The sequence below is a fragment of the Cucurbita pepo genome, chromosome LG19 (assembly GCF_002806865.2).
Source record: "Cucurbita pepo subsp. pepo cultivar mu-cu-16 chromosome LG19, ASM280686v2, whole genome shotgun sequence".
Taxonomy (NCBI): domain Eukaryota; kingdom Viridiplantae; phylum Streptophyta; class Magnoliopsida; order Cucurbitales; family Cucurbitaceae; genus Cucurbita; species Cucurbita pepo.
In genome coordinates, this window is record NC_036656.1 from 6450852 (window position 1) to 6474076 (window position 23225).

The 23225-nt window shown below is 38.5% G+C and overlaps 4 protein-coding genes across 8 annotated transcripts; 3 read left to right on the plus strand and 1 right to left on the minus strand.

Annotated features, from left to right (window-relative positions):
• Positions 1–868: 868 nt before the first annotated feature.
• Positions 869–3410, plus strand: LOC111782097 (probable protein phosphatase 2C 60). 5 transcript variants are annotated; one of them, XM_023662886.1, is made up of 6 exons: positions 869–1014; positions 1121–1294; positions 1614–2030; positions 2111–2478; positions 2581–2817; positions 2968–3410. In XM_023662886.1, exons 3-6 carry the CDS (start codon positions 1712–1714, stop codon positions 3220–3222), a joined length of 1179 nt encoding a protein of 392 aa, XP_023518654.1. In that variant the 5' UTR covers positions 869–1014; positions 1121–1294; positions 1614–1711; the 3' UTR covers positions 3223–3410. The 5 variants fall into 5 exon arrangements, with proteins under 5 accessions (XP_023518654.1, XP_023518656.1, XP_023518655.1 ...); XM_023662888.1 differs by having other exon boundaries at positions 1121–1208; XM_023662887.1 differs by having other exon boundaries at positions 1125–1294.
• A 904-nt stretch (positions 3411–4314) lies between these two features.
• Positions 4315–10087, plus strand: LOC111782002 (aconitate hydratase-like). The gene is made up of 20 exons (XM_023662757.1): positions 4315–4882; positions 4998–5102; positions 5312–5472; positions 5548–5640; positions 5749–5934; positions 6015–6176; positions 6267–6411; positions 6524–6666; positions 6741–6797; positions 6908–6987; positions 7079–7154; positions 7302–7487; positions 7581–7648; positions 7720–7838; positions 7921–8042; positions 8607–8705; positions 8788–9267; positions 9375–9473; positions 9558–9800; positions 9900–10087. The coding sequence occupies exons 1-20, from the start codon at positions 4879–4881 to the stop codon at positions 9972–9974; spliced, it is 2703 nt and encodes a 900-aa protein (XP_023518525.1). The 5' UTR covers positions 4315–4878; the 3' UTR covers positions 9975–10087.
• Positions 10088–10647: 560 nt separating this feature from the next.
• On the minus strand, positions 10648–13602 carry LOC111781333 (probable prolyl 4-hydroxylase 10). The gene is made up of 8 exons (XM_023661865.1): positions 13228–13602; positions 13067–13145; positions 12670–12767; positions 12487–12584; positions 11881–12010; positions 11592–11779; positions 11331–11419; positions 10648–10941 (listed from the first exon to the last, which is right to left on the minus strand). The coding sequence occupies exons 1-7, from the start codon at positions 13419–13421 to the stop codon at positions 11346–11348; spliced, it is 861 nt and encodes a 286-aa protein (XP_023517633.1). The 5' UTR covers positions 13422–13602; the 3' UTR covers positions 10648–10941; positions 11331–11345.
• A 3542-nt stretch (positions 13603–17144) lies between these two features.
• Positions 17145–23183, plus strand: LOC111781332 (phospholipase D delta-like). The gene is made up of 11 exons (XM_023661864.1): positions 17145–17766; positions 17900–18843; positions 19048–19164; positions 20005–20199; positions 20334–20636; positions 20737–20805; positions 20884–21031; positions 21116–21264; positions 21792–21944; positions 22261–22461; positions 22595–23183. Exons 2-11 carry the CDS (start codon positions 17905–17907, stop codon positions 22889–22891), a joined length of 2571 nt encoding a protein of 856 aa, XP_023517632.1. The 5' UTR covers positions 17145–17766; positions 17900–17904; the 3' UTR covers positions 22892–23183.
• Positions 23184–23225: the final 42 nt, after the last annotated feature.

Below are 23225 nucleotides of genomic sequence, written 5' to 3' on the forward strand. Positions count from 1 at the left end.
GGTAAAGACCTATCTAGGATGAAAGCATGTAAAAGGGGTTTGGAACAGGCATGCAACTATGGACAACACGTCCTGGACAAGCAAGACTGGGACATCTGTCATGCGGCCATTGACAACATGCTTTGGATATGCATGACCGTGACATTCTTACCCACTCAATTGGTTGACGTCCCTTTCAACCGACCCAAATAAGCAAGACTAGGACTTGAGTGTAGGTCAATAACTGTGGAGTAATTAAATAATCAATTTTATTTACTATTCCTAAAGAGTAAGTAAATATTTACTATTCATTCGAACAAAGAGCATAGGTCAATAATTTTATTTACCTAAGAGTGAGTAGAAATTTAAATAAATAATCTTATAAAGAGTTTATTCAAAATACTCAAATTTGCTGTTGTGTTTGTATTAATTTTTTTAAAAATACATTTGAATTTAAAAGGTGACGTCATTTTTAAATTTTAAATTTTAAATTTTAAATTGAGTACGTGGATATATAGCGATGATTTGAATAAAGAAGGGGAGGCAGTTAGAGATACAAAAAGAGGGAACACGTGGCAAGGTTGACTCTTAAATGAGTTGACACGTGTGTAGAGAAAAAAGTCATAAGAGGATAAACAAGCACGAGGGGAGGGAGCTCTTTATCAATGACTCAACCAAGATTGCCACGTATTCATTACCTCTCCTTTTCTCACCTCCCTTCAATAATATCTTCTCCTTTTCAATTAAAATTGATTTACTCCACATAAATTTCAATTTATATGGAATTAATTAATTAATAATTTCATTTTTTATTTTCCAAAAATAAAATAAAATAAAATAAAATTTGAAGCAAAATAATAATATAATGGGCGACGATCAATGATATGGTTCTATTCTATTCTATGCCTCTCGTTTGCATCCACTTTCTGTGTCTCTGGTTTATATTTATGGAGCCCATTGAAATCCCTTGTGTATTGATGCCTTTCCGCCATCGCTGTTGGTTTTCTCTTAGACGTGTTCTTGGTGCCACGCCAGGTAGAACCAACCACCAAACTATTTCAATTCCCCTTTCATTTCATCTCACGGATTGACGGGCTTTTCTTCTTCTTCTTCTTCTTCTTCAATTTTCGTTGTGCCCTAGAAAGGGAGCAGAAGATAAATTTGAAACCGCTTTTGCGTACTGTTCTTGTTTGATCGATCCGTGGTTCTATCGCTTTTCGAACCCACGGGTATTGCTCTGTCCCTTTTAGATCATCGTTTTCATTTGGTGGTTATTCAGTATCTGACCGACCTGATCGAATAGCCTAGTTTCTGAGTGAGTTCGTGTTACTCTTTTCAATCATCTTTGTCATTTAGTTTTTATGAATTTGAGTATTTGATTGTGTATTGCTGTAGCCCTTTTGTTAATTTCGATATGAAGTCAACGGATTATGCGAGTTTTTTGTTTCTTTCTCTGTTTTGAATTTGAATTTGAGGCATTAGAGATGCTAGGTTTCTGTTCTATTGTGGATTTATTGTAGTTCATCGAGTTAGTTGACTGAAATATATGAAATTACAGGAAACATTCATCAGATTTAGGGGTTTTGCTGCTTCGAATTGTGAGTGATTTCTGTTCTTCTTTTTGTTTTGTTTAGTTTGCTGGGAAAGACGGCTGGTGGGAGCTTTTAGATAGAAGGGTGTTGTGATCTTTTCTGAATGTGGAGTTAAGAGGGTGGAGCTGATGAAATGAGGGATGTTATCCAGCTTGATGAACCTTCTGAGGGCTTGCTGGTTGCCATCCTCGGACAATATCGTACACAGCAATTCGGATTCGGCAGGCCGTCGTGAAGGCCTACTATGGTACAAAGATCTTGGACATCACATGAATGGTGAATTTTCAATGGCTGTTGTCCAGGCTAATAACTTGCTTGAGGATCAGAGCCAGATCGAATCGGGTCCATTGAGCTTGCTCGAATCCGGGCCGTTCGGAACGTTTATTGGTGTCTATGATGGTCATGGTGGACCTGAAGCATCAAATTACATATATGACAATCTTTTCCAGCATTTGAAAAGTAAGAACTCTAAACCAAATGAAGAACTCTTTGTAATTATGTTTTTGAGTATCTGCTGAACATTTCATTTCAAAATGCAGGGTTCACCACAGAACAACAATCAATGTCATCTGATGTGATAAAGAAAGCATTTCAAGCTACAGAGGAAGGGTTTATTTCGTTAGTGGCTAAACAATGGCAGATGAATCCCCAAATTGCAGCTGTTGGTTCATGCTGTCTGGTTGGTGTGATCTGTGGTGGCACCCTTTACATAGCCAATCTTGGCGATTCCCGTGCCGTACTGGGAAGGCTCGTTCAGGCGACCGAGGAGGTCGTTGCTGTTCAGCTATCAGCCGAGCATAATGTGAGCATAGAAGCTGTCAGAAGGGAGATGCAGTCTTTGCACCCAGATGACTCGCATATAGTAGTTTTGAAGCATAATGTATGGCGAGTAAAAGGCTTAATGCAGGTACAACTTGTAGGATACTGAGCTATATATGTCGAGTTTGCGTGACATTATGGAATGAGGCGTTTTGAGCATTTTGTTGTTCGCATTTCGGATTCGTTGCAGGTTTCCAGATCTATAGGCGATGCATATCTAAAGAAGGCTGAATTCAACAGGGAGCCCTTGTATTCGAAGTTTAGGCTTCGCGAACCGTTCAATCGGCCAATATTGAGCTGTGAACCATCAATATCGATGCATGAACTTCGACCACAAGATCAATTCATCATATTTGCCTCTGATGGTCTGTGGGAGCACCTTAGCAATCAGCAGGCTGTGGATATTATTCGAACTCACCCACATCATGTAAGTATTATCGGTTCACGAGGGACATGTTAACGTCTAAATCCTACTAAACTACGTGCTCCTTCGATTGTTTGCTCATACAAGGAGGTGATGAAAAACTAAAGATGAACGAAAACGCCAAATTTGAAATGACTACTTTTGTTCATGCAGGGAAGTGCTAAGAGATTGGTAAAAGCTGCTATGCAGGATGCAGCTAAGAAGCGAGAAATGCGATATTCAGATTTGAAGGACATCGACCGAGGTATCCGCCGTCATTTTCACGATGACATCACAGTCATAGTTGTATTTCTCGACTCGAATCTCGTGAGCAGAGCAAGCTCGGTCCGAGGCCCGACTACGTCTTTGAGAGGGAGGGGCGTTATCTTACCAAAAAAGTCTCTAGCTCTTTGTGCTCCACCTGCATAACTTAACACAATCTGATGAAGCTGATAGACTCTTCTTGTAGCTGTTATGTACGTTCCTAGTTTTTTAATGCGTAGTTTAACATTTAACACGGCAAGTACTCTATGTAGTTTCCAACAGTTTGAGCAGAAGTAAATGAAAGAACCAGGAAAATAGAGCTTAATCCAAGCAGAAGTACTCTATTTTGTTCATCGTTCAGTCTCGGACAGATGCTGTCCGGTACTCGTTTGATCGATGTCGATAGAAATACTATTATTCTCCGACTATTTAAGCTTTCTCTCTCGAACGCAAAACTATCCATCCCGATTCAAAGCTTCCCGAATCTGATACCTTCAATGCTCATTAGGCTTTCAGAAAATTCAAACCCCATCGACCTCTTCGGGTCTGTCGATTTCTGGCTAAGATGTTTCCTCTTGTTGAAGTGAGCGTCCTCTAGCTCTAGCTAGACAAATGGTTCGATGGGACCCATCAAATTTCGAACCCCATACCAAATTCAATATTTATGGTTGAGTTTGTTATTTAACCAGAGTTGCACATTTGAAAAAATTGTAGTCTGAACAATTAAATTGAGACTAAAACATGTCTCAATATGATCCAATTCAATCCATAAACACCCATGTAAATCGGGCGGAAAATGGTATTTCTAGTGGCGGACAGATAAGTAACACGTAAAACCAACCTTTCGGAGGGAAATAACAACAGGAAACAATTGCTAATACACCGTACACAGAGGAGCAAAAAGAGAAATCCGCCTAATGCAGGGCTCACATCTGATTAGCTAGTAGGTGAGGTAATAGCTTACCAAAGTGATGATCGATAATTGGTTCGAGAGAATGATCGGCCACATTGGTATTGACACACCGCCTAAGGTAATAGCTTACTAAAGTGATGATCAATAATTGGTCCGAGAAAATGATCGACTACATTGATATTGACACTGACACGCGGCCCAAACGTCATGGAAGAAGAAGAAGGCACAAAGAGGATATCAAATCTAGGTTTGGCCAAAAGCCGCCAATCAATATTAAAACTAAATATCGTACCAACAGCCGCCCTCGCTGGCAGATTCCTCAATCTCTGAATTTGAAAGCGATTGCCTTTGTTCATTGCTGGTATAGAAAATGACGGCTCTTGGGTTCTTCATGGATTTTTCAATTTCCTCAACATTCCTTTAACAAATATGTTAATAGTCGATTCAGAAATCAACGCTTTATTTCTAGAAACCCCAGTTTCCCATCAAGAACAATGACGAAAAATTGGCTTCAAAATGCATAATGATGCTGGTGAAAAGTAAATCAAACGCAAACCCATGTTAAAATCTGGAGCAACTGTAGGAAGAACACAGATCTCGATCAATTAATCCAAGAAAATGCATCGAGATTGATGAAATTAGCAAGAACTGACAAAGTGCACGAAATCTACTGCGACTTGGGTAGTTGAGATTTGAGAGAGGCGTCGACTGCTCACTTGTGACTGATGTTTGCCCCTCAGCGATACCCGGAGGCCCATAGAGACATATAAAATGGCTAACCGCTACGTATAATATTCCACCATTTCTTGCGCCGCCTTCGACATTGTCTCTCTCTCCCTCCCTCCCTGTCTTGGTTTCTTAGTTGATTCAACTCTCTTTGCTTGTGGAGCTTCTCATCCATCGCATCAATGGGTACTTACTATTCGATTCAAATCGATCTTTCTTTTTTGTGGCTTGCTTTCGGTTTCATTTGGGGCCTCCTTTGTTTTTCTATCTCTGATTTTGGATTTGTTGGGTTTTTTTACAGCGATTCAAAACCCTTTCAATAGCATTTTGAAGACTCTTGAGAATCCTGAAGGGGGTGTGTTTGGAAAGTACTATAGCTTGCCTGCTCTGAACGATCCTAGAATCGGTGAGTGTTCTTGCTTTTTTTGTACTGTTTGTTTGATTCATATGAACTTTGAATGTCTTTGTTGTTGTGACTTTTCCCTTTCGAATCATTGAATCGGATCTTTTCTTTCCACAACTTTTCTGGGATTCGTTGAAAGCTTTACTTGATTCTCTATGCTTTGAGTATAATAGGTTGAAATTTTGATTGTTGGATGGATGTTTCTTTGGCAGAGAGGCTGCCATATTCGATTCGGATACTTCTTGAATCGGCCATTCGAAACTGCGATGAGTTTGCGGTTAAGGCGAACGATGTCGAGAAGATTATTGACTGGGAGAACACCGCTCCCAAACTGGTTGAAATTCCATTCAAACCTGCTAGAGTGTTGCTTCAGGTCAGCATTTTGTTTCTGAAAGTTTGTCATGGATTTGTGTTCTGATTTTGATGTGTGAAAATTGTGTTCATTTAGGATTTTACTGGTGTGCCTGCTGTTGTTGATCTTGCTTGCATGCGAGATGCGATGAACAGGCTCGGTGGTGATTCGAACAAGATTAATCCATTGGTGAGCAGTTAGCAACTTAATTCTGTACATTTGTCGATCGTACTCGATTCTAGCTGATACTCGAACGGTTGAACACTGAGTTATGGCGTATGAATACGATGAGTGCAGGTTCCAGTAGATCTTGTCATTGACCACTCGGTTCAGGTTGACGTAGCGAAAACAGAAAATGCAGTAAAAGCAAACATGGAACTCGAGTTTCAACGAAACAGAGAGAGGTTCGGTTTTCTGAAATGGGGATCGAGTGCGTTCCATAACATGCTTGTCGTACCACCAGGATCTGGTATAGTTCACCAGGTAAACATATAGACGTCTTATAAGGCTTTAGCATGCAGGATTGTCGATAGCGATGATGAAATAATGTTATCATGTTTCAGGTTAATCTAGAGTACCTTGGCCGAGTAGTGTTCAACACAAATGGCGTTCTTTATCCTGATAGTGTCGTGGGAACCGATTCACACACGACGATGATCGATGGATTGGGTGTTGCTGGTTGGGGTGTCGGTGGGATAGAAGCAGAAGCTGCAATGCTTGGACAGGTAGAGAAATTGTACTTGTTCTTATACTTTTGTTATCTTGCTGGCAAACGTTTGACTTCGTTCGTCTTTCGTTTTTCTCCTCGATTTTAGCCCATGAGCATGGTCTTGCCCGGGGTCGTTGGTTTTAAATTAGTTGGAAAGCTGAGAAATGGTGTAACAGCTACGGACTTGGTTTTGACTGTAACTCAAATGCTCAGGAATCATGGTGTTGTTGGCAAGTTTGTGGAGTTTTATGGTAAGCCGAATCGAACTTCCGAAGCATATAACGATACAAGAAATGAAAACGTGTAACGAACGTGCCTGAAAATAGTTATTATAAGAGATTAATGGGATTATGGTCCTTGCAGGGGAAGGTATGAGCGAACTATCTTTGGCCGACCGTGCCACAATTGCCAACATGTCTCCCGAGTACGGTGCAACAATGGGGTTCTTTCCTGTGGACCATGTCACCTTGCAGTATCTAAAACTGACCGGAAGAAAAGATGAAACGGTTAGTAAACGCTCGTACTGACGTTCTTCATGTTTGCTTTTGTTCATTGTGTTAACTTGGGAATTATCATTTAGATTTCTATGATAGAATCGTATCTGCGAGCTAACAAGATGTTCGTGGACTACAGCGAGGTGAATATGAAATATCCTCGTTTACTTTTTGTCATTCGCGCACCTTACGAGCACTAAATCGCTCGATATTAGAACCTTTTCATGTCTGAGTTAGATTTTACTTAACGCAGCCTCAAGTTGAACGAGTGTACTCCTCTCATATCGAGCTGAACCTTTCGGACGTTGAACCGTGCATATCAGGTCCAAAAAGGTAGTTTAAGTTATACTAGAACTACTTGTGTATGATTGAGAATATTAATCTAGCATTATTTAAACGTATATTCTTCCTCTCGATTTTGCAGACCACACGATCGAGTTCCCTTAAAAGAAATGAAAGCAGATTGGCATGCATGCCTCGACAATAGAGTTGGATTCAAGGTGAAGGATGTTTATCTCGGCGTCGTTGGTTCTTGATATTGTCTGTTTTGGCCCATTACGTATCGTTGTGAGCCTCACGGTTTTAAAATACGTCTGTTAGGGAGAGATTTTCTCCAATCTTTTTATACTAATATAATGATGATTTAGGGGTTTGCCATACCAAAAGAAGCTCAAGCCAAGGTTGCAGAGTTCAGTTTTCATGGATCCCCAGCCCAGCTTCGGCACGGGGATGTCGTAATTGCAGCTATCACCAGCTGCACGAATACCTCGAACCCAAGTGTTATGCTTGGAGCTGCATTGGTGGCTAAGAAAGCTTGTGAGCTTGGGCTAGAGGTTAGATTTTTGCTTTCACCCACTATTAATATGATTCCTTTCTCTCAATGTTGAACTCATAGTAACTCGTTTCATTTCGACCTCCTTAATCAGGTTAAGCCCTGGATTAAAACTAGTCTTGCTCCCGGCTCGGGGGTCGTGACCAAATATTTGGCACAGAGGTATTATATTTACTTTCTTCGAGAGAGAGATTACTCGTATACCGTATGTGACTACACTTTTTCATCTGCAGTGGCTTGCAAAAGTATCTTAATCAGCTAGGATTCAATATAGTTGGGTATGGATGTACCACATGTATTGGAAATTCAGGAGATATTGATGAATCCGTTGCTTCGGCGATAACCGAAAATGGTAACCGTTGCAGTAGGTGGATTGTGGATACTGTTTTCGGGTATTATACTAACCACTTTGTTGATGATATTTGAATGTCCAGACGTAGTTGCTGCAGCTGTACTGTCGGGAAATAGAAATTTTGAGGGTCGTGTGCATCCGTTAACGAGGGCCAACTACCTTGCTTCTCCTCCTCTTGTGGTTGCCTATGCTCTTGCTGGCACTGTAAGTACCTTCTACAACTCTCCCCCTCTCTTTTGTATTGGAAAAAGACGGTAGATGTAACAGCCTAAGCCCACCGCTAGCAGATATTATCCTCTTTGGCTTTCCCTTTCGAGTTTCCCCTCAAGGTTTTTATAACGCGTATGCTAATGAGAGGTTTCCACACCCTTATAAAGAATGCTTCGTTCTCCTCCTCAACCGATGTGGGATCTCACAATCCACCTTCCTTCGGGGCCCAGCGTCCTCGTTGGCCTCGACCCTTATTCCCTTCTCCAATTGATGGGGGACTCCTCAATCCACTTCCCTTCAGGGCCCAGCGTCCTTGCTAGCACATTACTTCATGTCCACCCCCTTCGTTGGCACATCGCCTAGTGCTTGACTTTGATACCATTTGTAATAGCCCAAGCTCATCACTAACAGATATTGTCTTTTTTGGGCTTTCCTCGAGATTTTTAAAACGCGTATGCTAGGGAGAGGTTTCTACACATTTATAAAGAATGTTTCGTTCGCCTCCTCAACCGATGTGAGATAACTTGTCAAAAACGTAACTGAGAGACTATTTTGCAGGTGGATATTGATTTTGAAAGTGAACCAATTGGGGTGGGAAAGGATGGAAAGAAAGTATTCTTTAGGGACATTTGGCCAACCAGCGAAGAAGTTGCTGAAGTAAGCTGCTTTACTTTGAAGTTCTTTTTCGCAGTCGAGTTTTTGCGTAGTTGTAGTTGTAACTTATTTACCGCTCCGCTAGGTTGTACATTCGAACGTGCTGCCTGACATGTTTCGGGCCACATACCAAGCGATCACAGAAGGAAATGTAACCTGGAACCAGTTATCGGTTCCAGAAGGAACACTATACTCCTGGGACTCGGCCTCGACATACATCCATGAGCCTCCTTATTTCAAGGATATGAGCATGTCGCCTCCGGGGCCTCACGGAGTTAAGAACGCGTTCTGCTTGCTCAATTTTGGTGATAGTATTACTACTGATCATATCTCACCTGCTGGTAGCATCCATAAAGACAGTCCTGCTGCTAAGTACCTTCTCGAACGTGGGGTCGATAGACGAGATTTCAACTCTTATGGCAGTCGCCGTGGGAATGACGAGATTATGGCACGTGGCACTTTCGCCAACATTCGTATAGTCAATAAACTGTTGAAGGGGGAAGTTGGACCCAAGACCATCCACATCCCCAGTGGGGAGAAACTTTCTGTTTTCGATGCTGCAATGGTAATATCTTCTCGGTATCGATATGAATAAATTTTCCTTTTCGAGATTGGCCTGTGAACACTGGCATAGATTCTCCATTCTCGTCCTGATTATATGTTCGTTAACAGAGGTACAAGAGCGAGGGGCACGATACGATCATTCTGGCTGGTGCCGAGTACGGTAGCGGAAGCTCACGAGATTGGGCTGCCAAGGGGCCAATGCTTCTGGTATGTATTATTCTTTTTGCATTAGTATAGATCAACTCTACAACAGTTACTGGATTGTTTAGTGTTTTTCGATATCACTCCCAGGGTGTAAAAGCAGTTATAGCAAAGAGCTTTGAGCGTATACACCGCAGCAACTTGGTCGGTATGGGCGTTATTCCTCTATGTTTCAAGGCAGGGGAAGATGCCGAGTCTCTCGGGTTGACCGGGCACGAGCGTTACACCATCGATCTTCCAAGCAACGTGAGTGAAATCAGACCTGGTCAGAACGTGACGGTGGTGACAGACACTGGAAAGTCATTCGGTTGCGTTCTAAGATTCGACACAGAGGTACTTTCCCCGAACCGTGGTTGAATGACTCGAACAACCGAGGCTGGCATTTCCATGATGTGGAAAGCTAAAGTTTGGGTGGTTGTTTGTAATGTGCAGGTGGAACTGGCATATTTCGATCACGGTGGAATTCTGCAGTATGTTATTAGGAATTTGATCCACGCGAAGCAGTAAGCAAGCAGCGAGGGAGCACTGAATTTCTCCCCTTTTTTTTATTTTCTCAATAATTCTAAATTGTTTCAACTTATCAATTTTTCCTATTTAAAATAAAACTTTAATTCATGAAATCTTAAGATTAAACTAATAACTGCTTTCTCTAAAAATAAATAAATAAATTTTAGTTTTGTTTCAAAAATATATTATATTTATCTTAAGATTAAAATAATAAGTGTTATTATTGAAATTTTTTAACACTCAAAAGTATTTTTTAATAAAATATTAACAATTTTAATCCAAAATTTGTGTAATATTTCTTCATAAAATATAAAGGTTTTTTTTTTTTTTCAGACAAATTTAAAAAGATTTTTTTATTATTATTAATTTAACTATTTTACCTGTAATACACTCAACTGCAACGTTGAAAATTGATTCTTAAAACACAACTCTGTATAAAAAATTGCCAAATGGTCCCTAAATGACATTTAATCTAGTGTTAATTCTAATTAAAGACCATTAAATTCAACTACCAAATTTGAGTTTACATTTTCTGTAAAAATAAAAAATAATAAAAATAATTATTGTAACCAGACACCTAACTTCTGAGAAAACCTCCATCATAATATGTCCAAAATTAAATAATAATTAATAATAATGAGATTTAATGGTCGATATCTTCCAAATAAAGAAATGAACACAGAATATAAAGTAGTATCAAATAGAAAATAAACGAGAATGTTGCAGCAAGGGAGCTGTACATCAAGCTTAAAATCTTTGTTCTTTTTACATATGGAAGTGGCATTTCTAGCAAAAATATGAACTCTTATTCACTCCGTGGCCATAAACAAGAAATCAATCACAATGTAAGCTCCTAATTAAAACATTAAGCACAGCAAAATTCATAGGTTAAATTATAGAAATGGTGGTTTTCCCTACAGCAAATGCATCTCTGATTTTCAGCAATAACAAGAAAATTCAACCACACCTGCCAAACAGTGAAGCATCACCACATCTTTAGGAATAGTTCTTTCAGCAATAACAACAAAAAGCAACGCAGAAGGGAAGAATTCCTTTGTTCTTTTTTTCTCATTTTATGGCATGGTATGATCGCCTTGCTCCGCATATTGAGCTGCGCTCAATATGCGGGATTTGGGTGGGGGAGTTCAAAACCAGACTCAATTAAATTACAACGTGCTTAATGTGAAGGTGATTCAGCAATTCAATCTGTTCTATGTTGAGAGGCAAAAAGAAATTTCCCATTTGATAACCATTTGGTTTATGGTTTTTTGAGAATCATGAAAAATCAGCTGTAGTGTTGTTTTAGGTGTTCGTTTGATTACGATTCTAGTGCGTGGTTTAGGGCATGGAAAGTACCTTAGTCGCATCCACTCAAGCTTTGTATTCTTCTACTCGCATCCATTTGGTAGCAGACCATTTGTTCCCCTTGATAACAGGGCAACCACCTATAAATGATCATCAGAAGAAACATCATCATTTTATCACGAAAACCCATTACTTTCGACACGAGAGATGTGAAAAATCCCAACAACAAAAAAATAAATGCCCATCACTGAAACCTATAATGCTTTGTAAAATGAATGGTAGATTATAAGTTAAAGAGCATCCAAATCTAACCATGCAGACTTGATGGATCTAGAGAGGCATCAGGCTTCATGCTCCAGAAAAGTAACGCATCGCCCCTCTTCGGTTTAACAGAAAGCCCTTTCTTCCCACAATCTGAAAGCTCATCCCACCAAGGTACAGAACTAAAGTTTCCTTTGGCAGCAGGGAACACTGTCTCGCCTCCTTCTTCAACATCCGAGCTGAATTATGATAGAAGTTGTTAAAATAATGGGAGAACCACACATGGTATAACACCACCTGGTTAGAGTCCCAAGCATAGTGGATATAAATGACTACTTACAGATACATAAGCATTGTTGCTATACGTTGACCTCCATTCTTTGTATTGTATTCATCAAGGAAGTAATCAAAATGAGGTTCATATTTCTGTCCCACTTCATAATGAAGAACCTGAAGTCCTTCTCCATGCTCTACATATATTGTGAGTGGGCTTCAGTAACAAAATATGAAAAGAGGAGATAACAAGACAATATCTACTTATAATAAACAAAAATTGGCACATCTGATCAGGCGAACCCAATTCTCTTTCATTCGTAAAAAGAGGCAATGGGTGGTTAAGCTCATAGGTTAAATATCTGATTCATTTTGGTGTTCCTACATTTGAGTGAATATTCGTTATTCTACTTTTCAACCATGGTTAAAAATCTTCCTCATCCATGTGAAGCTTAGCACGGTAGTTGTGTCTATTTGAACGGTCTTGCGCACAATTGTGTGATTGGGAATGCTGGTTTATAGGCGAAAAGTTCGATCACAACGATAAGTGCAGTAGGAAATAAATCAAAGATTGTAACGTTTATTTTAGCCATGCATAATAAAATAAAAGAAGAGCAATGCTGGATGTAGTGGGAAGAAACCAGGAAGAGGAAATAGGCTTAAGAATATATACCTACGGGTACGAAGCTGAAATCAGCAATCCTTTTCTCTATGTTTCTAATAATCTTATCACGTCCTCTGGGCAAAAATGTTCCAGAGCTAGTACGAACTCTGTAAAAGAGAGGTCGTGGAGGCTTCTACATTAGAGATCAAGCATTACTAACAAACGGGAATTCTGGGGAAGAGAATTTCAGACCTGCTATCTTTGCTCTTTCCAGTTTCACTGTCAACAACGGAAGATTTTTGCATGTGAGGCTTGGCAAGGCTGATTAGGTACTCACATTCCTCCTTTGTCTAAGCAATTAAAAAGTAAACCAATTCAGAAATTCCTTAAAGCAATCTAAAGACAAATACAGATGCGAATCATCCTCAACCCCTCTCAGCATAACATAAGAGAAGAAGGATTTCTAAGAGGAACGTAAACATAATCCCTTGGTTTTCATTGGCATATGCAGTCCCAAAGACGCATCCAACACGTATCATCAGCATACAACAACCAAGTTCACATAATTCCATACACAAATTGCATAGAGAGGGACGAACAAACATAAAACAAAAATCCCTCGTCATAGATCAGGGGAGAAAATGAATACCAGAAAATTGTGATAAACGAAGGCTCTAGGTTCCCATGAGATCACTTCAGCCCACTGCTCACCTTTCTCCTCGTCAACTCTAAAACAAAATCAAACAATCAATTTAAAATCAACCCCATACAGAACAAAAAAATTGAAATCGAACACAGATGATAACATACTCATCGGAAGTTTTCCGCACGATCGAGCTCAGATCATGAGCCTTGGGCGCGCCAGAATTTCCAGGGATCGAGAGGATTCCAAGGGCAAGAAGAATCAGAATGACGAAGGTGAACATAATGAGCAAGGTAAATATGAGAGTAGAAGAAGAAGACGACTTCCGAGAAGGAAATCGAGGTTGCCTGTGCTTCGCCATGGAAGGAGGAGAGCAAGATCTGGAATTTCAGAGGAGAGTACCGGTTCGTTTCTTCGTCTCGAAGTCCAAATCCTCCGATAATGGGAAATCTTGATGAACTCCGACGCCGAGATTGGTTTCCCTTCTTCCTCTCCGCTTTCGATCCGAGCAGTTTTCTTTATTATTTCCTTAATTAATTTCCCTCCGTCTCCGGCGGCTTAATTAAATAATAATGATTAAATTTTAATTTTTAATTCAGTTTTGAAAAATAAAAATAAATTATTTCCAAATTTGTGAACATGTTTTCAGAAAGAAAATCCTAAATTGACGGTAAAAATTAATTAATTTTTTATTATTTTTACCAATATAAATGTATGTATAAAATGCTATTTTTAAATTTTTTAATATATTTTAAGTATAAAAATAAAATTAAAATTATAAGTATATAAATTTAATTGGGATTTAATTTTTAAAAATAAATTTCATCTCTTTTTTATTTTTATATTATGGATATATACCCATAATCATAGTTTAGGGACCAACCTTTATAATTATTATTACAAAAGTCTTTAATATTTAATATGACTTTTTTTTAGTTAATATCTTGTTACGTATTTATATTAGTATTTTACTTATTTACGGTATTGAATGTACAATAATATAAAAATACAAAGACTTACAAAATAAAATAACTCATTAATATTATTATACGATAAATTATTATATTTTTTTAAGCATAAAAGTCAAATAATTACAAATAAAATACAAGACTCAAACATTTACAAAAATTAATATTATACTTTTACCAATTGTTTTATCAAATTTTTTACTTTTTTTTTTTTTAATTGTCACATAAATTAAAAAAGGAAATTAAAAAAAAAATTCACCAACCAAATTTCCTTATGACTTGTTCTTCTTTTTATTTTTCATATATTTATTTATCATTATTTTTATTTGTAGAATAAAGCATTAAATATTAGATTTTATGTAGTTAAATTATGTTTATTTTCAACGTATACACCTAATAAAGCTAAATTCGAATATTGGATAATGGGCAATTTTGTCTTTTTATTACCTTATTATGATCATGACATTAATGTCACTCACATGTAAGCCTTACCTAAACAAATAAAATATGATTCACTTCCAATCATATATTATAAAAATAATTAAATTATAACATAAGTCCCGAGAGATATATCTTTATCTACCCCTAAACTTTTAATATTATAAAATTTATCTATATATTTTTTATTTTTTAATTATTAGATATATTAATTACAAAATTAAATTTTGTTGGTTTTATTATACCTAAGAATGGTCTGTGATCCAATTACTTAAACCGACTCAATCCAAATTATAAAGGTTGGGTTGCTCGTTTAGGTTATCTATTTTGTTTGTTCTGATTGGGTTAGGTTTAATTTTTAAAAACAAGGAAATTTGGTCCGTGAGTTTAAATTTTTTTAATTGGGTAAACCAGATTAACTCAGTTTACAACTCAACCCTACCATATTTTTAAAATTGTTATGAATATTAAAAATATTTAAATATTAGTGATATTTGTATTAAAAAGTTATTTATTTTTAATTGAATTTAAATTCAATATTTCGATTTTTTATTTGATTAGTCCTATTTAAAATTTTAATTTCAATTTTTTAGTTAAAAACTTAGATTTTTTTTTTTTTTTTTGTTATTTAATAAAACTTATTTAAAAATAAAAAATAAAAAAATGGTCTTGTTCCATAATGGGCTAAAATGGGTAGGCCCATCACTTACGACTATTTCGGCCCAACATACGACTTAATCTAATGGGCCTACAGAAAAGCCCACATAAGGAATATGATGGATAAATAAAACTCAATCCATCTACTAGCAAAGTCTAATCCATCGATCGTCAAAATTAATTTTTTTAATAGTCGATCACGTAGCATACCCACACGTTAAAATATCTCAACATGTCCTCTAACCCGTCTCTTAGANAAAAAAAAAAAAAAAAAAAAAAAAAAAAAAAAAAATTAATACATTATTTAAATTATTATATTAAATTAAAATTTTAATCCATGGTATTTTTAAAACACTATCTTATTGGAATATGTATTTATAATTTAAAAGTATTTTATTATTTATTAATTAAGTATTTAGATAATAATAAATAAAACTGGCTTCACGTGAAAAGCATGGACTACCGGCTACAGACATAATGCGATCAATCTCTGATATTATTTAATAATTAGAACATTGTATAAAATAAATATCATTGACTAATAAATTAAATATTTAATTTTATTTTACTCCATATTTTCAAAAGAAAAAAAAAAGATTATTCCGTTACATTATTATATAGTACAATTTATCCATTGCTTGACGACTGTGGACAACGTTGTTAGTCAAACATTCCTCGTTTGCTAAAGTTAATAAATAATTATTTTCACTTTATAAGATTAAAGTTACTTTATTACTTTGGAGATTAAATAATTAAAATCAAATATAATTGACGTTAATTAATAAATTTATATTAAAATATGGATTATTATAATTATGTTATAAGTATACTTTTTATTAATTTAAAATTTCTCGAGAGAATAAATACATGTCAAAGAAAAAAATGGCGAGGGAGGTAGAAGAGAAGCAAAGAAAGAATATAGTTAAATAAGGGAAGAAATAATTCCGAACATATTGGAAAAAAGGGTGATAGAAGATGGAAGTTGAGGCAAAGAATAAAGGTGTTTGATTATCGATCGAGACTGTGTGATACGTAGTTTTGCACTGTTAAATGTACGAGAGAAAAATATTTTAAATTAGTTTAAGACACTGCGAGCAGTCTACTAGGGAGAAGTTTTCACACTCTTATAACAAATACTTCGTTATCTTCTCTAACCGACGTGAGATCTCATAATTCACTCCCAAACATTACTAACACATCGTCTAGTGTCTAGCTCTGATACCATTTGTAATGGTACAAGCTCATCATTAGTAGGTATTGTTCGCTTTAGCTTGTTATGTATCGTCGTCAGCCTCATGGTTTTAAAACGTTTATAAAGATGTAGAAATCTCTCCCTAGTATACGAGTTTTTAAACTGTGAGGCTGACGGTGATATATAACAGGTCGAAACGAATAATATATGCTAGTGGTAGGCTTGAGCCGTTGCAGATATATGAGCATGCACGAAATTGTGTGGTTGATGGTTTTTATACCATTAAACGTATGATAGAAAAATATTTTGAATTTGTACGATTATTAGAGCGTGCACGAGATTTGTGGTTGATAGTTTCGAATTCATACCGTTATTAGAAACGTGCATGAGGCTATGTGATAGTTAGTTTTGTACGGTTAGATATACGAGAAAAAATTATTATGAATGTATATAGTTACTAGGAGTGTGCACGAGACTGTGTACCCGATGATCTAGCAATGCTATTACAGAAAAATATTTTGAGTTCGTATTGTTATTACGAGCTCAAAATGCCATTTACCCTATTAAATGCATCATTATCCATCTTTAAATAATATACGGGAGAGGTGTGAGAGAAGGTCGGGATTATGAAAATACTGAGAGACGAGTTGAAATATAAGGTAAAGAATAGACGTGGAGTATAACGTATATTATTGACTAAAAGGTTAATTTAGTAAATTCACTACCCAAATTAAAAGTTTGAGAAGCTATGATAATAATAATCAAACCCAAATTAAATAAAGATGAACTTAAAATTAAGTATTGACTTATGGATACTGAAACAGCGATTTAACTGAAAAAAGTGATCGCTTAGCTCAAAAACAAAACCGAAGGCGATAGATCCGATACCTTTCTTCCGATTGAAACGATGAATCTTTGAAAGAAACCTCCTCCGTTTTTGGGAATGATTCGAGCTGAAATGGTAACTTTTACATAAAGCACATCAACGACTGGAAATAACTATGATTTTGATACGAAGATTCACTAATCACAGTGCGCCCCACGTTCTAGTGCCTTCAAAAGCAAATAATCGTCGCTTTAGAACGGATCATCAACGCATTTCTCAGCTTATTCTCTTGCTTTCGCTTTTACAGTGAGCGGTGAAGCGGCGATGGAGATGGATTGTGGTATCGATTGAGAAATTTCAACGCACGCGTGGGCCAATTTCTTGGTTAATTTGGTGGTTACCAGTTGATTTTAACATGGAGGATTCAGACTGGTAACGAAAATCTTATGGACTCTCAATTTCTTCAACTGTCCCTGTCCCACGTTAATGAAGGCAATCGCCATTTTGTTCTTCGTTTTACATTTTGGGAATGAACAAAGGGGTTTGAAGCAATCTGAATCAAGCAAGATTATTCGGATTTGGTACTGTTCATAAGCTGTTCTAGTTTTGTAGCCGCTTGATTTTGGTAAGAAATTTCTTGTCAGTCAAAACCCATTTCCCCATTTCAATTGTTTACTATTTTCTTTGTTTCTTGCGTCTTGTTTTGTGGGTTTTGGTTGTTTAAACCACTGAAACGGCGGTGGGGTTTGTCGCTTCAGTTTTCATGGCGGAGAGTTCAGAAGAGGTCTATCTCCATGGCGATCTCGACCTCAAAATCTTCGAGGCCGTCCAGTTGCCTAATATGGATATAATATCGGAGCGTCTTCGTCGGTGCTTCACCGCCTGTGGTACTCTCGACTACTCTGCCATTAAATCCGTGGGAACCAACTCCCGTTCCGTCGACGAGGGGAAAGTCCACCGTGGTCATAGCAAAATCATCACCAGTGATCCATATGTTACCGTCCGGGTTCCTCAAGCCACCGTCGCACGGACTCGCGTGATAAAGAATTCCCAGAATCCCCATTGGAACGAGCATTTTGTTATCCCTCTTGCACAGAAAATGGCTGAAATAGAATTCCAGGTGAAAGACGACGATGTCTTTGGCGCTGAGGTTATGGGGACGGTCAAGTTCCCAGCTCGGCAAATTGTCTCTGGTTTGACCATTAGTGGGTGGTTTCCGGTGATTGGCTCCAATGGCAAGCCGCCGAAGCCTGACACGAAACTCCGAATCGAAATGAAGTTTACCTCGGTTGAGAAGAACCCGGCGTATCGTCATGGTATCGCCGGAGATCCAGAGCACAAGGGTGTGCGGCATACATATTTTCCTGTCAGGAAAGGGAGCTCCATGAGATTGTACCAAGATGCTCATGTGCCTGATGGGCTGCTGCCACAGATTGAATTGGATGGTGGGAAGGTTTTTAGACAAGGGAAATGTTGGGAGGATATTTGCCATGCTATAACAGAGGCTCATCATATGATATATATTGTCGGATGGTCTGTTTTTCATAAGGTGAGGCTGGTTAGAGAGCCGAGCAGGCCACTGCCCCGAGGCGGGGATTTGACTCTTGGTGAGCTGCTCAAATACAAATCAGAAGAGGGTGTTCGAGTTTTGTTGATGGTTTGGGATGATAAGACTTCTCATGACAAGTTCTTCATCAGCACGGTGAGATTTCTTTAGAATATACAGTTGAATGATTGAATGAATCCTTGTGATTTTAGGCTAGAGTTCTTGAATTCTGATGCCTTGAATATCATTCTTTAATCTAGTACTAGTTTCTATGATTATATTGAAGGGATTGCTCGAAACTCTTCTACATAAGACGGGTTGGAATAATTGATTGTAAAATGTAATCGTCGTCGGTTGCAGGAAGGATTGATGCAGACGCATGACGAGGAAACCTACAAATTTTTCAAGCATTCTTCTGTTATTTGTGTGCTTTCGCCTCGCTATCCGAGTGGCAAGCTAAGCTATGTGAAACAAAAGGTATGGGTTTAATACCTCCCTGTGCCAAGGGGGGAAGATGAGGAGGCTACGATTTATCACTTATTTTGAACCTCATGGCTGATGTAATTGAGGCATANCCCCCCCCCCCCCCCAAAAAAAAAAATGTCTTGGGTGTGGAAACGATTGGAGAGGGGAACGAAACATTCTTTACAAGGGTGTGGAAACGATTGGAGAGGAGAACAAGTGCCAGTGAGAACGTTGGGCCCCGAAGGGAGATGGATTGTTGGATACCACATCGGTTGGAGAGGGGAACGAAGCATTCTTTATAAGGGTGTGGGAACCTCTCCCTAACAGATGCGTTTTAAAAACCTTGAGAGGAAGCTTGAAAGGGAAAGCCCAAAGAGGTCAATAGCTACTAGCAGTGGGCTTGGATTGTTACAAATGGTATCAAAGCCAGACACCGGGGGATGTGTCAACGAGGAGGCTAAGCCCCAAAGGGATGTGGACACCAGGTGGTGTGCCAGCGAGGACGCTGGGCTCCGAAAGGGGGTGGATTGTGAGGTCCTACATCGGTTGGAGAGGGAAATGAAACATTCTTTATAAGGGAGACGCGTTTTAAAAACCTTGAGGGGAAGCTCAAAAGGGATAGTCACATTCTTTATAAGGGTGTGGGAGCCTCTCCTTAGCAGACACGTTTTAAAAACCGCGAGGGGAAGCCCGAAAGGGAAAGCTCAAAAGGATAATATCGGATAGCGGTGGGCTTGGACTGTTACCGTTCTTGTTTTTCTTATTTTGGAGAGTCAATAATTCTATGGAATGACTTTCTATGTGATTGACTGACCTATTATTGGAAGTTGCTCATGTATTGTGTTTATCCAGGTTGTAGGGACTGTCTTCACACACCATCAAAAGTGTGTCCTTGTTGATACTCAGGCATATGGTAATAATAGAAAGATAACTGCATTTCTTGGAGGTCTTGATCTCTGTGATGGTCGTTACGATACACCCGAGCATCGATTGTTTCGTGACCTCGACACAGTATTTAAGGAAGATTTTCACAATCCTGCAATTCCTGTGAGTAAAATTAAACGACAATTTTACTTCGATAAAACAGTTCGATACTTGATTACGCTTTTCTCTTCTGGGCGGTTAAGAACTTGAGACAATTGCCAATGTTTTTGTTTGTTGTTTTGGATGGAACACACTAGCCTGGAACCAATGGTCCAAGGGAACCATGGCATGACTTGCACTGTCGGATCGATGGGCCAGCTGCATACGACTTGCTTATGAACTTTGAGCAACGTTGGAACAAAGCCACAAGATGGACAGAGTTTGGCCTACGGTGCAGGAGAATTACTCACTGGCATGATGCTTTAATAAAGATAGAGCGCATATCATGGATACTAAGCCCTAAACTAAGTATGTTACCGGATGGTTCAACAAAAGTTCCAGATGATGAACCTAATGTATATGTTTCGAAGGAAGAAGATCCCGAAAACTGGCATGTTCAGGTTCGAATTCATACAACTCATGGGCTTGTTATGAGTTTTCTTATTATGGGTTTCATTTCTTTATTAAATCCATGCCTATATTTTGTTTTTTCTTTTTTAGATTTTCCGATCCATCGACTCTGGATCAGTCAAAGGGTTTCCGAAAGATGCTCATCTTGCCGTGTCGCAGGTTCTCACTTCACTACTCTCGATTTTGGTTAGTAGAATATCAATTTGATGTCGATATGTCGTTTGCTTGTGGCTGCAGAATCTTGTATGTGCAAAAAACTTGGCTATAGAGAAAAGCATCGAAATGGCATATATCCAGGCTATCAGATCGGCGCAACATTTCATTTATATCGAAAATCAGTATTTTATCGGATCGTCGTATGGATGGCCAGGATATAAAAATGCTGGTCAGTCTCTCTTCCAAGTTCTGTTCTAGAGTTTTAATATCCACTATTCTATATTGTACATTTCTGGGTTTATGGCATGAACAGGGGCTGATCATCTCATTCCCATGGAGTTGGCCCTTAAAATTGCGAGCAAAATTAGAGCCAAGGAAAGATTTGTTGTATATATTGTTATACCAATGTGGCCCGAGGGAGATCCGAATAGCGGTGCCATGCAAGAGATTCTTTATTGGCAGGTAAATCGCTATCTGAAATAGAATCTGGATAGATTGAATGTGAAACATTGACTGCAGGCTCGGGTTTCCACAGTATCCATTATCGAATGTGATGTACTAGACCATTAAACAAGCTAGCTAAGTGTGAGATCCCACATCGGTTGGAGAGGGGAACGAAGCATTCCTTATAAGGGTGTGGAAACCTTTCCCTAGTAGACGTGTTTTAAAACCGTGAGGCTGACGGCGGTACGTAACGGGCCAAAGCGGACAATATCTACTAGCGGTGAGCTTGGACTGTTACAAATAGTATTAGAGCTAGATACCGGGCGGTGTGCTAGTGAGGACGCTGGGCCCTCAAGGGGGGTGGACTGTGAGATCCCACCTTGGTTGGAGAGGGGAAGGAAGCATTCCTTATAACGATGTGGAAACCTCTCCTTAGTGGACGCATTTTAAAACTGTGAGGCTGACGACGATACGTAATGGACCAAAACGGATAATATCTGCTAAGCTTTGGGTTTAAACATTTACATATTATTTTTTGATCATAGGGACAAACAATGCAAATGATGTATGACATTGTTGCAAGTGAACTGAAGTCATCAGAGCAACCAGATTTGCACCCTCAAGACTATCTAAATTTCTACTGTCTTGGTAAACGCGAAGAAATTCCTGCAAATGGACCGAACATCGACAATGCAACGGTACGGTAACTTTTCGAAAAATGAAGCTGTGTTTACAACAGTTCACGTCGTTAATATCGAGTTCTTTCCTTTTCTTCCCACCTATTGGCCTCGTCTGATAATTAGTATAGGAGTTGATTCTCATATTGTTTCGTTTCAATTTTATCGGATGTTCTTGACGGGACGGTTCTCATTTTGTTGTGACCGTACGTTTCATGATCACGAAATCCATTGTTTCCCAGTTGGTTAATCTTACATGTCATTCGATTTGGAGCAAGTTTATATTGGTTGATCATAACTTTAATACTCTTTTTTGTTGAATATGCATACATTTCAGGCGTGTAATTCACTAAAACATAAACGGTTTATGATTTACGTTCACGCCAAGGGAATGATAGTAGATGATGAATATGTAATCATTGGGTCTGCTAATATCAACCAAAGATCTATGGCTGGGACAAAGGATACCGAGATAGCCACCGGCGCCTATCAGCCGCATCACACGTGGGCAAAGAAACAGAAACACCCACATGGTCAGGTTAGCCCTTTTCTCGACTTCTCTTGCAACATCGTCATCGTTTCTTCGTCGGGAAATGAAGCATATTGATCTGAGTAACTTAGCATTAAACCAATATCAGTTTTCTCATCATTGTTAATCACTATATGAACAGATTTACGGGTATAGAATGTCGTTATGGAGCGAGCATCTCGGTATGCTCGATCCCATTTTTGAGGAGCCAAAAACTTTGGAATGTGTACGAAGAGTGAACAAGATTGCTGAGGATAACTGGAGGATATTTACAGCGGATGAATTCGCGACATTGCAAGGCCACCTTCTCAGGTATCCGTTGCTCGTCGACCGTGACGGGAAAGTCAGCTCTCTGCCTGGATATGAAAACTTCCCAGATGTTGGGGGGAAGATAATAGGGTCTCATTCAACTGCAATTCCTGATGTTCTGACCACTTAGGCTCCTGCAATGGTGCTGTCTGCAAGTTTGGTCTTAGGCTCTGTAAGTAGTTGCCACTGGTAGAACTGACCCTCTCGAACCGGAGTCGAAACAGGCGAACGGGGAAGAGAATCGATACCTTAGCAGTGAGTAGGCAAGTTTACTGTCCAAAAGTATGAAAATTACATAGCTTTCTGCTTTGTTTTGTTTTCTGGTGGGATTTTCTTTGCTGTTCATTGATGATTGTATGCAATAAGGGATATTGTGGGTTTTCATTCGTTTTGCTTCAAATAAAGTTTCAACATTGGAAAATTATGTATGTTTTTTTTTCATAATTTATTCGAAAATGTTTAGA

Coding starts and splice junctions, on each gene's coding strand:
- LOC111781332 (XM_023661864.1), top strand. CDS start 17,905: ATGGCGGAGAGTTCAGAAGAGGTCTATCTCCATGGCGATCTCGACCTC. Junction 21,032..21,115: donor GCCAGGATATAAAAATGCTG/GTCAGTCTCTCT, acceptor TGGCATGAACAG/GGGCTGATCATCTCATTCCC. Junction 22,462..22,594: donor AGAAACACCCACATGGTCAG/GTTAGCCCTTTT, acceptor CTATATGAACAG/ATTTACGGGTATAGAATGTC.
- LOC111782002 (XM_023662757.1), top strand. Junction 8,706..8,787: donor CCAGCGAAGAAGTTGCTGAA/GTAAGCTGCTTT, acceptor CCGCTCCGCTAG/GTTGTACATTCGAACGTGCT. Junction 9,268..9,374: donor CTGTTTTCGATGCTGCAATG/GTAATATCTTCT, acceptor GTTCGTTAACAG/AGGTACAAGAGCGAGGGGCA.
- LOC111781333 (XM_023661865.1), bottom strand. CDS start 13,421: ATGGCGAAGCACAGGCAACCTCGATTTCCTTCTCGGAAGTCGTCTTCT. Junction 13,146..13,227: donor GTGCGGAAAACTTCCGATGA/GTATGTTATCAT, acceptor ATTTTGTTTTAG/AGTTGACGAGGAGAAAGGTG. Junction 12,768..13,066: donor TCGTTTATCACAATTTTCTG/GTATTCATTTTC, acceptor TTAATTGCTTAG/ACAAAGGAGGAATGTGAGTA.
- LOC111782097 (XM_023662886.1), top strand. CDS start 1,712: ATGTTATCCAGCTTGATGAACCTTCTGAGGGCTTGCTGGTTGCCATCC. Junction 2,031..2,110: donor TCTTTTCCAGCATTTGAAAA/GTAAGAACTCTA, acceptor TTCAAAATGCAG/GGTTCACCACAGAACAACAA. Junction 2,818..2,967: donor TTCGAACTCACCCACATCAT/GTAAGTATTATC, acceptor TTGTTCATGCAG/GGAAGTGCTAAGAGATTGGT.